We start from the raw sequence: 13,744 nt of genomic DNA, 5'->3' as shown, positions 1-13,744 counted from the left end.
TCCTCAGACTGTCCCAGAACCTGGTGAGAAGGTCACCACCTCTGTTCATCCCCAAGGCAGCACAGAGTGAAAGGGAAAAGCAGGCATGCAGTGGGAAGAAGCAGTCTTGTGGGATATTCTTCTCTGCTGAGAACTGTGCAGGGGCTGGTCCTGCCAGGAGTGTGCGAGGCCTCGGCTAGGGGTGGGAACTGGGCATCCTTAAGAGAAGTCCCTTTGTCCTGGGCCACATGCAATGGCTCAGAGTCCAGAACTGGGCTTCTTCCCCTTACCTCTCCCCTCCCCATTACTCCAACCCGAAACTCCTCTTTAATTAGGAGGAATAGCCTTCAATTAAGAGACAAATTCACACACCAACCACCACTTCCCTCTCTCATTTGTCTAATACTTTCACATTCAGATCACCTGTAATGAATTATACACTATACAATGGCAATTACATTGCGGTTTTTATGGTGATGAAGAAACTGGGTCTCGAGTTCCCAAGTTGAGGTCACCCTCAGGCCTACCAAAGCCCTCCTGCCTTCTGGGCTCCTACCCTCGTACCTCTCCTGGTCCTTCCTGCCCCAGAGGACACCACTCCTGAAGCAGAGATCGTTTGTTATTTCCTCCTGGATTTTTAACATTTAAACACCGAAGGGATAACATATCTATTCAGAAGAACATTGTCAAATAGGATTTTGTGCAACGTAGGAATGTTCTGTATCTTTTCTGCCCAATGCAGTAGTCCCTAGCTACATGTGGCAACTGAGCACTTTAAATATCATGAGTATAAATGAGAAACTTAATTATATTTAGATTTAAATAATCACATACGACTAATGGTTGCAAGTTCGGAAATCTTCAAGGCCCAAAGTCTCTGAGTGTCTGAGCTGTCCTCACACTCAGCACCCACACCCCAAGCCCTAAGACGTCCAGAGTTTTGAGGGACTTCTCCGAATTACCCCAGCCTACACCAGGGACCGCATTGCGGGACTGGCTTCTCTTCCCCTCTTCCCTGGTCTTGCCTCGACCGCCAGGGGTCGCTGTGCCCACCGGGCGGGCGGAGCGCTGTCCGGGAGGCGGAGGCGACAACCGCTCTGGGCTGGGGAAGCGAAAGCGGCCCCGGGCGAGGAGGAGGCGGCGCGGCGGCCGCGTACTTCCCCAGCCTGCGGGCGGGAGCATCGGAGGGACCCCGGCTGAGCTCTGCAGAGCTGGCCAGGGGGGCCCGGAGCTCCCCGGTGCCCGGAACGGGCCCCGCCTGACCGTGATGCCACTTTGACCAGAGCCCCACCGCTTCAGGGACACAGCAACTTGGTGAAGGGAACAGAGCTCCGGACTAGACAGCACTGGAGCTGGCCTTCAGTCCCCCTTTCGGGTCTCCATCCTGGGCTCAGAGGTGAAGAGAACCTCAGGCCGGTAGAACCAGCTGGCACCGCCTGGGGCAGGTAGGTCCCGGACTTGGAGGCTCAGAATTGGGAGGACTGAGTCGGCGTGGGGCGGGAGAGGTGGGGAAAGGTGGATCCTGTAGTTCACATTCTCAACCCTATGCTGGCATGCAGGGGCTTGGGGGAAACAGCCTGGGAAACTGAGGCAGCTGTGTGGAAGCCCGAGAACAAATCCCAGAAGCTTCTCTCTCTAGCTCTCTTTAAGGGAGGGAATAGAATGCCAGAGAACCCACCTAATACACTCCGAGGTCTTTTGGATTTTGAGGTTCATTAAGAGAGATGAAAACGTTAGATTGGAGGATGTGGCAGCTCAGAGAGAAATGGGATGTGGGGGCTGCCTTTTTAATTATCAAAACAAATATTCCCGAAGAGGGCGGGGACAAGAGATACCAACTCAGGAAAGAAGTGCTTCTAGAATCTCCTTGCTTTTGGAGCACACCTATCCCAGGGGGTTTTGGCACCACTTGCTCCATCTGCCCCCACAGTCCTTTCTGGGCTCTCACTCTTGGGGAGCCACGACAGGAGGCTCTCCATCCTTCTTGAGCCCCACCATCTGACCTGCCCCAGTTCCACCTCCCTTTGGAAGCTGAGAGAGGGGAGGTCTTAAAACAGACCTTTGGAGCTGAAGCCTCTGGGGCTCAGAAACCTGGAGGGGGAATGGGGGCGAGGGTGGCAGAGTTGAGCCGGCTCCTGGGCAGTCCAGGAAGCAGGTGCGAAGCAGGATGAGGGGAGGGGGCAGCAAAGAGGATTCAGGACCTCGGGGGTTGTTATTCTCAGGAGCCTCTCCCCAGCAGCAGTCTGTCAGATTCTGCTCAGAAACACTTCTCTGGCCTTCATCCCCTTCCCAAGACCAAAGAGGTGATAGCGTTTGTTCATAGACACCTACCATCTCCTGCTTCTCTTTTCAGGCTTACCACCCTACGTGTTCCCAGAGTCCGCAAGGCCCTCGGCAAATTCCCAAGGCAGAGGAGGTACTTTACTCCCTGTCCTGGCATCTTGGGGAACAGCCTCAGAATTAGGTTCTACTTCAGTGCCCAGTCCACCCACTAGCCCTCACCCAGGCCCTCTTCCACTCCCTGGAGGGCCACAGGCTCCCTCTGTCCCTTGCAAAGCACAAGAATCTCTCCTGCTTGTCTAGGTAGAGTCTGAAGCCGGTGGGTGAACAGACAGAAGTTAAAGAATTCCAAAAAAGGTGAGTTGACAAGGGGGAGTTGGTAGGGGGGGTGCATGAGTAGACATAGATCAATCACTCTTTCCAAAAGGAGCACGGGAGCAACTGAGTCCTCGCATCTGGTTTGGCCTCTGGTGTCCCCAGCACCAAGCTGGCACCTGAGGGAGCCTAGTGACGCCCCAAGGGGCCAGCAGTGCAGCAGAAAGGGGGGTTCAGGTCTCTTCTGCTCTTGGTGGCTCCCAGCTGCTCTGTGCCTCTGCTTCCCGGGGATTCCCTCCATTTCTAGTCCACTATCTGGGAAAGATTTGGGAGATGTGAACCAACAAGGATGAAGAAGGAGAAGGAAAGGGGAAGAGAACAAAAACAAAGTGGTCCAGTGGGAACAGGGCAGGTTTCTGGGCTCAGGGCTTTTCGACCCACATGCTGCCTGGTCTTGGGCAAGTTATTTGACTTCTCTGAGCCTCCATTCCATTTCTTCCTTTGTATATTTAATTTTTGTTTAAGTTGAATTGCTCGCAGATTCCTATGGTTCAGAATCCAAAAGATTAAAGAGCAATAGGAAGGAAAAATGTCTTTTTTCCCTTTACTTCTCGGTCAACCCATTTCTCACTCTCAGACCACTACTTTCTCTTCTTGGTGGCAAACAATGTTATTAGGGTCTTGTGGTACATTTTCCAGAGTGAGCTAGCTTACTCATATTTGAGCAACATATATAATCCCTCCCTTTTACACATTGAATACACATCACCCTGCACTTTTCTTTTTTTCCCCCCTAAATGATGGGTTATCCTTGGGGACCATTGCATGCCTCAGTACATACAGCATTTCCTCATTCTTTAACAGCGTTCTGTATGGGACTGTATTTGCACACATGGCCCGCAATGTATTTAGCCAGTCCTTTATTGATGGTTATTTAGATTGTGTCCAGACTTTTTGAGTATCAGTTTGCTCATCTGTAAAATGGGTACAAATAATTCTACATTGTAGGACAGTTGTGAAGGATTCAAGAGCATGGTTGCAGAGTGTGTGGGTCAGGTGCTCAACACATGGGAGTTGGCATTATTATTCCTCCCATGTCACAGCCCTCCATGGGACCATGTCCACATCATTCTCTAAGACACTTCCTAAGTGTCATCTCTTCCACAGAGCTTTCCATGCTATTCCCAGCAGAACATGTCCTTTCCTACTCCCTTTCCTACTCCGGCACTCACCACTTTCTACCGTGAGTGTGTGCTAGGCCGAGAGCTCCCTGGGGACAAAGTGGGGGTCTTGTCCCACTCTGTGCTTCCCAGAGCATGTGGCACAGCAGTGCTGGGACTGGGCACTTGGGTGGCTGGGGGGCGGCTCCTGCCTAGAGTCAAGCAGGGCATGTGCTTCTTTCTGCAGGATGCGTGAGAGGGGCACGCAGACCTGGAACACGGGCGGCTGGCTGCTGGCACTTTGCCTGGCCTGGCTGTGGACCCGCCTGGCCTCAGCTTCCTTGCAGCCTCCAACTCCCACAGGTTTGGAGGAGGTGGTGGGACCGAACCCAGGGGGCATGTACCACATGGCTGGGAGACCCAGCCTGCCAGGATGCCTGGAAGGAGACCCAGGATGCCTGGAAAGCTGGACACTAACCACCCCACCCTGTTCCACAGCAGGCAGATCTCTGAGGCAGAGTAAAACCCTCAGATTCTAGGGGTTCTGGCACCTGTTCTTCACCCAGGAACTCTGCCCTCTCTGCTATCCCAGCTGGAGAAGGCACCACTAGACCCATTCTCGCCTTCCCTTCCAGCCCAGAAGGTGTTCTGCAGGGAGAGGCACCCCCGGGTCAGGGCTTAAGTCTAGCCTCCTGGCCTAATTCTGTGGTTTTCCTTCCGGGATGGCTAAAGCTGGTGTAAGCGGATCATCCTCCCCCACGCATTGTAAGCTCCGAGGCCCTTGGCCTCACCCGGAGGAGGCCAGGAGGTGGGGGTTGGTGTGGACTCCATCTTTCTCCTGCCCAAGGGCTAGACAATGCCAGGGTGATGAGTGTGGCCTCACTGGGGAGGAAGGAAGGACAGGAGCCCTGGGACGTGGCAGGGAGATTTCATCCACTTCCTCCTCCCCTGCAATTGGAAATCTCTTACCTACCCCTGCCTGAGCTGGGAGGAGGGGCTGAGGACATGGAGTTGGGGGGAAGGGGAGGAGGGCCGCTGGCCTGGGCTGGCCACCCGATCTGGATCTGTGCTGGCCCCTGCAGTCCCCGTTAAGCAGGGCACCTGCGAGGTGATCGCCACCCACCGCTGCTGTAACCGGAACCACATCGAGGAGCGCTCCCAGACCGTTAAATGCTCTTGCTTTTCCGGCCAGGTGGCCGGCACCACCCGGGCAAAGCCCTCCTGTGTGGATGGTGAGTGAGAGGCTGGGACCCAGTGGGGAGGGCCTGGTCAGAGAGATAAGAAGGTCTGTCCAGGCTTCGCCATCTGCTGGGGATGCAATTTCATGCCCATCTCAGGGCTTTCACCCTGGGAGTCTCAAATGAAGGGGCCACCTCTGGGGGAGGGGCACAGATGTGACCATCCCCATCCCAGAGATGAGGAAAGTGCTGTCACGGGCACATGCCCTCCCTCCCGACCGCACCTACTGCCTGACGCAGGCACCGATCCCTTTCCTCAGGTGGGTCCTCTTAGCCTTCCTGCAGGCTCATCACTTCACACCCACTCCTGCAGACGCTGACTTCTTCACCAGCGGCTCCTTCCCAGGCCTCTCACAGCTCCTCTCACCCTCAAGCCCGCCTTTACCCTCATTCTTTGACAGCTTTAACACACATCACTCAGCAGTGGATTCCTTCCTATTCATGCCTTTCCCGCAGCCCTGCCCATGTTCATTTTTTTATGCTCACTTGGCAGCACTATAAACACACCCACTTGTGCTCTCTCCCTGTCTCTCACACACACGTGCCTACTTGTGCACTCCTGGCCTGTGGCCCCCTCAGATGACTTGCACACTTGCTCACTTGTCCTAGAGTGTATGTAGAAGGCTGTGCCTCTCTGCTATTAACCAGGTGGCTCAAGTCAAGGGTTGCCTTAGAGACCACTTCCCCATCACCCTGCCCTGGCTTTGGTGAGATGGAAGGTCAGTAGGCTTGAGATTGGTGTGGTTGTGTCCCCAGGCCTCAGCCCGAATACTGCCTTGCAGGCAGCTTAGAGTCGGGAAAAGACAAGAGAAATGTGGGGCTCAGAGTCAGGGTGTGTGGGAACACGCCCTTCATTCTGCACAGACCAGCCCCCCCCCCGCCCCCCCCCACTGCATGCAGAGACCTTAGATCTGCCCTCACTGCCTCCTGCTCCCACAGCCTCCATAGTCCTGCAGAAGTGGTGGTGTCACATGGAGCCCTGCCTGCCAGGGGAGGAGTGTAAAGTGCTCCCGGACCTGTCAGGGTGGAGTTGCAGCAGTGGACACAAAGTCAGAACCACCAAGGTATCCAGGGGTGGACACTGCATCCTACCCCTGCTCTTCTGCCTTCACGGGGGGTGGGACAAGGGGGCACAGAGCCCTGGGATCTAGGATGCTGGTTTCCCACAGCGAAAGCAGCAGATCCTCTGGGCTCATTTCCAGACAGTCTCTGCTGGGTTTGTCTGGACTCTGGGGACTGGAGTCAGGTCTTCTGGATTTGAAATCCAGTGTGTCCTGGTACAGTTTCAATCCCTGGGTTGGGAAGATCCCCTGGAGGAGGGAATGACAACCCTCTCCAGGATTCTCTTGTCTGGAGAATCCCATGGACAGAGGAGCGTGACAGGCTACAGTCCACAGGGTTGCAAAGAGTTAGACATGACTGAAGCAACTTAGCATGAATGCACATGCATGTCCTTCTGGGCAGATTCCGTTGCTCCCTAAGCCTTCGTTTCCCCCTCTGCCTTCAGTGAGTTTTCCTCCCAGAAAATGTCAGGTCCTTAGAATAAAGTAGAGAATTGAGGAAATAATCTAGATAATTCCAAGTGGAATCTCTGCAGTGGACATTCTTTCCACCCGCCCCTGCCACAGGCCCCACCCCACGCTCCCATGATTCACTCCTTACAGCTGACACCTGCCTTCCTCTGGTTGAATTGCTGTGCTGACACCACCAGAGAGGGTGGTTATTTTCATGGCTTGCTGCCCGCCCCACAGAGCAAGGGGTCATTAAAATTGTATTGAACTCTTAGCAGTTCCATGTGTGTCACAGTTGATTAGTTGTATCACTCCGTCATGGCCATTTGTATAGATGAGTGACACTGTGGGGGAGGCCAGAACTCTGCCTCCTGCCTTCCCTCTTCACCATCACACCCAGCAAACAAACATGCAAACAAGACAACAGAGGAGGAAAGGCCAGCTCTGGAGTTCTGAAGAGAGCAACATTTTCACAGGGCATAGAACAGGAGCCACAGCAAAGTAAGGTGTGGCCAGACCTAAAGTCGAGCTTCCTATCTTCAGGCATGCAAGGGACACAGTCATGCTGAGTAGATTTAAGACTAGAAGAGACACACCCCAGAGCTTCTGACGTTGGTCACTAGTTCATAGATACGGGTTTGTAGCCTGTAGATCACCGTGCTTGCCATTTGTTAGCTACTCTGAAGAAAACAGCAGTGACATGTGAGTGATTTAAGTTTGCCTGGGCCACCAGGCTGTGCTTTCCCAGTCTGGACTGCTTCAGGGGAAGGGATCAGCAGCAATGACCTCTACATGACCTGCATATCCAGGGGAGTCTCTGGCATGCTGGGATGGCACAGGCATTCCCTTCTCTAACCTTCTTGCATCACTTGTTCTCTAGGTGACACGATAGCTCTTGGGGTCATGACCCGACAGCTTGATTGAGCCTCGGACGAGAGAAGGGTGTCCACTTATCAGCCAGCAAATATTGGGATTTGCTTACCTGGGCCCATACCTGGGCCCAGTACACGGGACTCTTTCCGGGACATTGCAGTCAAACTTCAGAGTAGATCCAGACCTCATATCTTCAGGCCCATCTCCAGTCACATACCTGTGATGTTGGGCTCTCCTGGGAGACAAAAGGTCAAGATACAGTCCCTACCCCTAAGGAATGTTCAATCAAGTTGGAGAGCTGACAAAAGGCATTCTCGATAATTTAGACTAAAGTATGTGGTAGCAGACTGTGGTTTCTGGACCGTATGCTGTGAGCATGTTGGGTTTGGGGAGGGGACTCCCAACAGCTTGTTGGCCACCCTCTAGCCACAGGGCACAAAGACAAGAGGTCGTATTCACCACCCACTACTTCCCTACTTCATGTCCCTCTGAATCCCCAGCAAGTGCTGACCTACTAAAGGAAAACTCTCCCCTGATGCCTGATTAGCTCTATCTCATTTGAATGGGACTGAATTGACTTGAGAAGGGAAAGCTGAGATGAAGCCAAACAACTTTCCCAAAAAGCTTCTGCAGGGGCCTTGCCTGCTTTGGGCATGCTGGGTATGGGCTGGATAGGACTGTAAAACCACCCCCACCCAGGTACCCCAAGTTTTTGTTTGTTTGCTCATTCTAACAGATGACAAAACTGAGTCCCACAGAGGTGAGATGACTGGCCCAAGGTCTCACTGCTTGGGCTCCTAAATCTCTAAGACTGCTAACCTTTCACTTAGCCTGGATATTAGGATTGCAGCCTGGGTCTTCCATGCTGTTTTTAGCTCAAGAACAGGAATCAGCAAAGAACTGGCCAGATAGCAAAATGATTCTGAGCAAGAACTTTTACGAAGGTGACTCTTCTCTGAAATAATCCAGAACATCTGCCCACCAGGATGTGGGGCCACTCGATCTCCACTCTGCCCTCAGCCCCAAAACCTCCAAACAGACCCCTGACAGTCCAGTTACAGGTGGGCACTCTGAGCTGGCAGCCTCATTGTCCTCTCGAACCTGTCTCTTCCAGAGTCCTTAGGAGTCTGCACCTCTCAGAGGCTCTGGGTCCAAGAGAGGGTCTAGGTAGCGTCCAGGGCTGGCTGGTCAGAGTCCTCTTCCTTCTAAGGCCCTTCTGGGAAGTAGGGGAGCCCCTGGTGGGCTGGATAAAGACTCTATCCAGGCCTGAGGGTCAGCCAATGAGGTTGGCACCCTAGATACTTTGGAGATGACAGATACACAGGCCTCAGAGATGCAAATTACTTGGATGTCTCATCAGTAAGAAAATCACAGACAGCCTCAGTGACTACTGGCATCAGCTGGGATCGGCTGGGATCACCAGGACTGTGGGATGTGATGGGCCTTGAGGGGAAGGTCAGTAGAGACCAGCTGGGACAGTGCTGATTCTGACTCTCAGAAAAGACAAATCAGGGTTGGGGGTTAGTCTCAGCCCTTCCTGCTACTCTCTCTCCCTCCCTCCCCATGTCGGAAAATCAAGAACATTCACCCCACTCAGGGGTTTATCTTCTTGTTTTTGCCTTTTCATTGCTTTTGGTAATGGGATGAACAATGATGCTGGCTTCAGGCTAGACTGTTACTGTCAGAATTCTGACAACTTTGAATCTCTCTGCACACAGTGGGGTCATAAGTGTGGGGTAGTCAAAGAGTAGGTCAAAGGTGGTCATTGCTTCCTTCAAGGTTTTGGAATGAATTAAGGGATTGGCCTACTTTCTTGAAAGAATAGTAAATATTCACAAGCCACAGACAGTCTCTGTGGCATATTCATCTTTGTTGTTTATTTTGTTTCATGTTATTTAAAAAAAAAAAAAAAACCTTTTAGAATGTGAAAACCATTCTTAGTTCAAGGGCTATACAAAACCAGGCCCCAGGCAATTTTTGGAAGATTGCCAGCCCCAGTGAACCTTTGAAGGCAGGCCGTCTCTGAAGCTTGGGTCTGCCTCCCGGCCTGCCTTCAGTGCAGTGGGAACCTGAGCTGGAGGGCTGGGTCGGGTTTTGTTTTTCTTCTAATGTTCCTTGAGAGATTGGCGAGTGAATTATTTAGGCTACAAATGAGACAGCTTTAACTGAGTTGGAGAGTAAGAGCCTGCTCTCCTCGAAGCCAGGATGCGGGCTTCTCTACTCCCTTCCCATCCCTTGAGACTGTATCCAGGAGGGAGGGAGAAGATGCCCATCTGCTCATCTACAGCCACTGGGCTGTGAGCTGGGGGATGATACTATACCTGAGCTGCCAACCACCACAAGCCCCTGCCTCATCCAGGCTCCTTGGTCGTCCCTGACCTTGCTCATCCTTGCTTCAGAGAAGACTGCTTTCCTTTGGCACATACTGGAGTTTGCGCATTCATTTTTTTAACTCCTCAAAGCCTCCGTTTCCTCTTGACCCATTCATACGTTTATTTGGTGGGCTTTGAGGGGTATTCTTTATATGGCCAGGAGAGCCCCATACAACAGGATCTGGTGGAGAAGGAAAAGCATGCCATCTCCCAACAGAAGCTCCCTTGGATCCTGCTTCCAACTAAGTCAATATTTGTGCACATGTTGTAGCTATCTCAATGGCAGTATAGGAATGCAAATGAATTTTCCTGGAGCACAGAGGTCCTGGAGTCATTTTATGTTCCTTTTCTCCCTTAAGTGGGATGGGCTCTCAGATTTCCTGAGTTAGCTGGTAACTCTACCCACCCAGCTTTGGAAGGAAGGTTGCCAACTGCAGAAGATCATGTGGCTAATTTCTGTGGCCTCCTGGCAGTTTCATTAAGGTCTGTGAGTGACATCCTAATTAATGGCCCCTGACAGTTGGCTGGAGTTGAAGCTGCCACTTTCTAAAATCACAATCTTAGAGCTAGGAGGGATTTTAGAGATCATTAACCAACACCCTCATTTGACAGATGAGAAAAGAAAGGCTCAGAGAGGTAAGGTAATTTGCTCAAAATCACACAACAAGCTGGTGGCAGATCCTGCCCAGTGATCCAGACAAGTGCTCTTTATCCTACTGTACATTGCCTCTTACCCTAGTATAGATGAGGGATCTGAAAAGAAGTCAGAATGTTAGCAAGGATGAATGTGAAAGAGCCTCACTCTAAAATCGCTTGACCCTGTAAGTTCAAAGGGACAAAATGAAGAAGAAAGGGAAGCACTTAGAGATGTCTACACGGAAAGAGGGGAGATGGGATAAAAGGGGGGAATTGAGATCACTCATTCAGAAGAACATCAAAACACCAAAGCACTACACAAAACAATTAAAATAAAACTTGATTTCTGTCCTTGGAGGAGACAGAATGGAGCCCTTATCAGTCTTTGGGAGACCTGTGCAGCCAGTTTTGATGGCTTAAGGCTTCTTTAGAGCCTAGTGCAGGGGTCTGCAAACCAAAGCCCATGGGCCACATCTGGTCCGCCACCTGTCTTTGTAAATAAAGTTTTATTGGAATATAACCATGTTCATTTGCTTATTATTGTCTGTGACTACTCTTTCCTGCTATGATAGCAGAGCAAGTCATTGCAGAGAAACCATATAGCCAACAAGACTTGTTGTTCTGTGCTTGTTCTGTATAGAAGACAGACAGATCTTGAAAATGACGGTGAGTTATCATAAACTTAACCAGGCGGACTCTATTTTCAGTTTCTGTCCCAGACATGGTTTCTTTACTGGAGCAGACATCCTTTGACACCCAATATCGGAGAAAGCAATGGCACCCCACTCCAGTACTCTTGCCTTGAAAATCCCATGGTTGGAGGAGCCTGGTGGGCTGCAGTCCATGGGGTCACTAAGAGTCGGACATGACTAAGCGACTTCACTTTCACTTTTCACTTTCACGCATTGGAGAAGGAAATGGCAACCCACTCCAGTGTTCTTGCCTGGAGAATCCCAGGGATGGTGGAGCCTGATGGGCTGCCGTCTATGGGTTCGCACAGAGTTGGACACAACTGAAGCGACTTAGCAGCATGAGCTATTGATCTGAACATGAGTTTTCCTTCCTTGCTCACCTGCTTCTGCCAAAACTACCATCTATGGACTTCTAGAATGTCTTGTTCATTCTCACAGCATTCCACCAAGCATAGTGTCTGACCAAGGAGCTCATTTAAAAGTAAATGAGATAAATATGGTAAAGGGCTCATGATCATAGAATTCATAGGTCTTATATGTCTGATCACCTTGAATTAAATGGCCTGAAAGAATGGTGTGTTTCTTTTCTTTTTCTTTTTTTTTTTTTTTTGAGAGTTACAACACAGGCTGAGTGCCAACACTGGGCAGGGCTTAGGTAATGTCCCCAGGATGCTGTATATGCCCTGAATCAGTGACCAATATATAGTGCTGTTTCTTGCATAGCTGGGATTCATGAGTCTGAAAATTAAGGGGCTGGAATGGGAATGGCTCCTTTATTGTTACTCTTAGTGATCCCCAGGGGAATTTTTCCTTCCCAGACTCACAACTTTGGGCTCTGCCGGCTTAGAAATTAATTTGTCTGCCTAGATTAGTTATACATAAGTAAAATATGATATATATGTGTCTTTCAGTGACTATATTAGATGAGATATTTGCTGAAAGCAAAAGGAATATGGAGTGAATAGCAGAGAAGTTAAAAATGCCAACTTTGACTACATGACCTGTTATAGAAATGAAGACTAGTAGTTATAAGTATTTCTTCCTTACATTAATATGAATGTATTAATGTAAATATTAACCAATTATTTTCTTCAATTTTCCCATTCATGAAAGTTATCAGGGCTATTTACTACTTGAAGGTAAACAGGAAAATATACAGAAACTGCCTGAAGTTTCATCCAGAACCACAAAAAATGAGTCCATGTGTTAAAGGTTAAAGGTGAAGGTATGATAAAGAATAAAAGTGTTTTCTGCTTGGGCCCTACCATGTCATTTTAATTTAATAAACTGGTTTCATATACCTTGAATCATCTCATCTCCATAAATCCCTGTAAGGTAAATGTTATCAACAACTGCCTGTAGATGCAGATGCTCAGAGAGGAAAAAAATGTCTAAGGACCTTCAATAGCTATCTCACTAGCCAGGCCATCAGAACCAGGAAAAGCACATGTAAGTGAGAATTGAGGAGCAGACATTTTTAATATGAATTGTCTCATTTAGTGCTCACAATAATTCCATGAGGTAGGTATTATTATTCTGATTTTACAGACAAGGAATCTGAAGATTCAGAGAGGTTAAGTAAATTGCTAAAAATTGCACAGCAAGAAAATCGGAAGTTTGAACCCAAGTCCACTTAGTTCTAAAGTTCATATCCTTTCACTACACATGAAGTGTTTTCTTGTCATCTCCTCAGGGACTGAGCTGCTCAGAGTCCAAATACTTTACAATTAATACTTAGGGAAGGTGAAAGGGGCCAGAGGACAGACTGGATAGTAAGCACCATCATAGAGGCGTGTCCTCTGTGCTACAGGAGGAACTGTCTGGACGAGAAACTAGGTCCAGCACAGGGAAGGCATCCTGAGGACCGAGTCTTTAGAGTTGCGTGGGAATCAACCATGTAAAAGGTGTGTGTGTGTGTGTGTGTGTGTGTGTGTTGGACAGAAAAGAGGAGTAAAGGCTGAGGGAAAGTATTTGCAAAGGAGGAAAGTGTGAGACAAGTTCAAGTAAATAGCTAGCTGTGGCTGGAATATAGCAGGTAAGTAGAGATGGTGAGAAATGCAGCTGAAGGTTGGCCAAGGGTAAGCTCAGAAAGAAGCTGGACACCATGTGGTTTGAGTTCTAGTTCAAGACAATGGAGGAGCTTACTAGGGCCCAGGGACAAGGGAAGAGGCAGATTGCCACTTTAGGGACAGATGTAAGACCAGATGATAGTGTGAATATGCAGACATGGAAATCAGTTACCAGTCTTGGCAATAATCCAGGTAAGAAATAATAACACTTTGAATCAAAAGCAGTGGTTGGCTGGGTGCAGGAGAGGGGGAAGAGGGAGGAAGAGGAGTATATTTTCAAACTCTGGAATCTTTCTCCATTCCCTAATGGATGCTTACTTTTTTCTTTCCTGCTACTATCATAGAGATCTCAGCACCAGCACTGACCCCATGCACAAGGCCGTGACTGCCAATATACTGCTTGAAAGATACCAAAAGCCCAGCATACCAGCATGCTGCCCTCTCCAGGCCTGCAGCCCCTTCCCTGGAGGCTCTTTTTGGGGCTGTGCTCAGTCACTTAAGTCATGTCCAACTCTGTGGGCCCCTATCCAGTATTCTTGCCTGGAAAATCCCATGGATGGAGGAGCCTGGTAGGCTGCAGTCCATGGGGTTGCTAAGAGTTGGACACGACTGAGCGACT

General features: G+C 49.9%; 1 protein-coding gene across 1 annotated transcript; it reads left to right on the top strand.

The window, feature by feature from the left end:
• The first annotated feature begins 1,116 nt into the window (after positions 1-1,116).
• Positions 1,117-10,853, top strand: TAFA3 (TAFA chemokine like family member 3). The gene is made up of 6 exons (XM_055584715.1): positions 1,117-1,428; positions 2,567-2,616; positions 3,982-4,097; positions 4,817-4,966; positions 5,912-6,036; positions 7,364-10,853. Exons 3-6 carry the CDS (start codon positions 3,983-3,985, stop codon positions 7,373-7,375), a joined length of 402 nt encoding a protein of 133 aa, XP_055440690.1. The 5' UTR covers positions 1,117-1,428; positions 2,567-2,616; position 3,982; the 3' UTR covers positions 7,376-10,853.
• Positions 10,854-13,744: the final 2,891 nt, after the last annotated feature.

The sequence above is a fragment of the Bubalus kerabau genome, chromosome 6 (assembly GCF_029407905.1).
Source record: "Bubalus kerabau isolate K-KA32 ecotype Philippines breed swamp buffalo chromosome 6, PCC_UOA_SB_1v2, whole genome shotgun sequence".
NCBI lineage: Eukaryota > Metazoa > Chordata > Mammalia > Artiodactyla > Bovidae > Bubalus > Bubalus kerabau.
This window is presented reverse-complemented; position numbering and strand designations above follow the sequence as displayed.

Excerpts from the sequence above, each read along its gene's own strand:
- TAFA3 (XM_055584715.1), top strand. The coding sequence starts at position 3,983 with ATGCGTGAGAGGGGCACGCAGACCTGGAACACGGGCGGCTGGCTGCTG. Across the intron at positions 4,098-4,816 it reads GCAGCCTCCAACTCCCACAG|TCCCCGTTAAGCAGGGCACC; the intron begins GTTTGGAGGAGG and ends TGGCCCCTGCAG. Across the intron at positions 4,967-5,911 it reads AAAGCCCTCCTGTGTGGATG|CCTCCATAGTCCTGCAGAAG; the intron begins GTGAGTGAGAGG and ends CTGCTCCCACAG.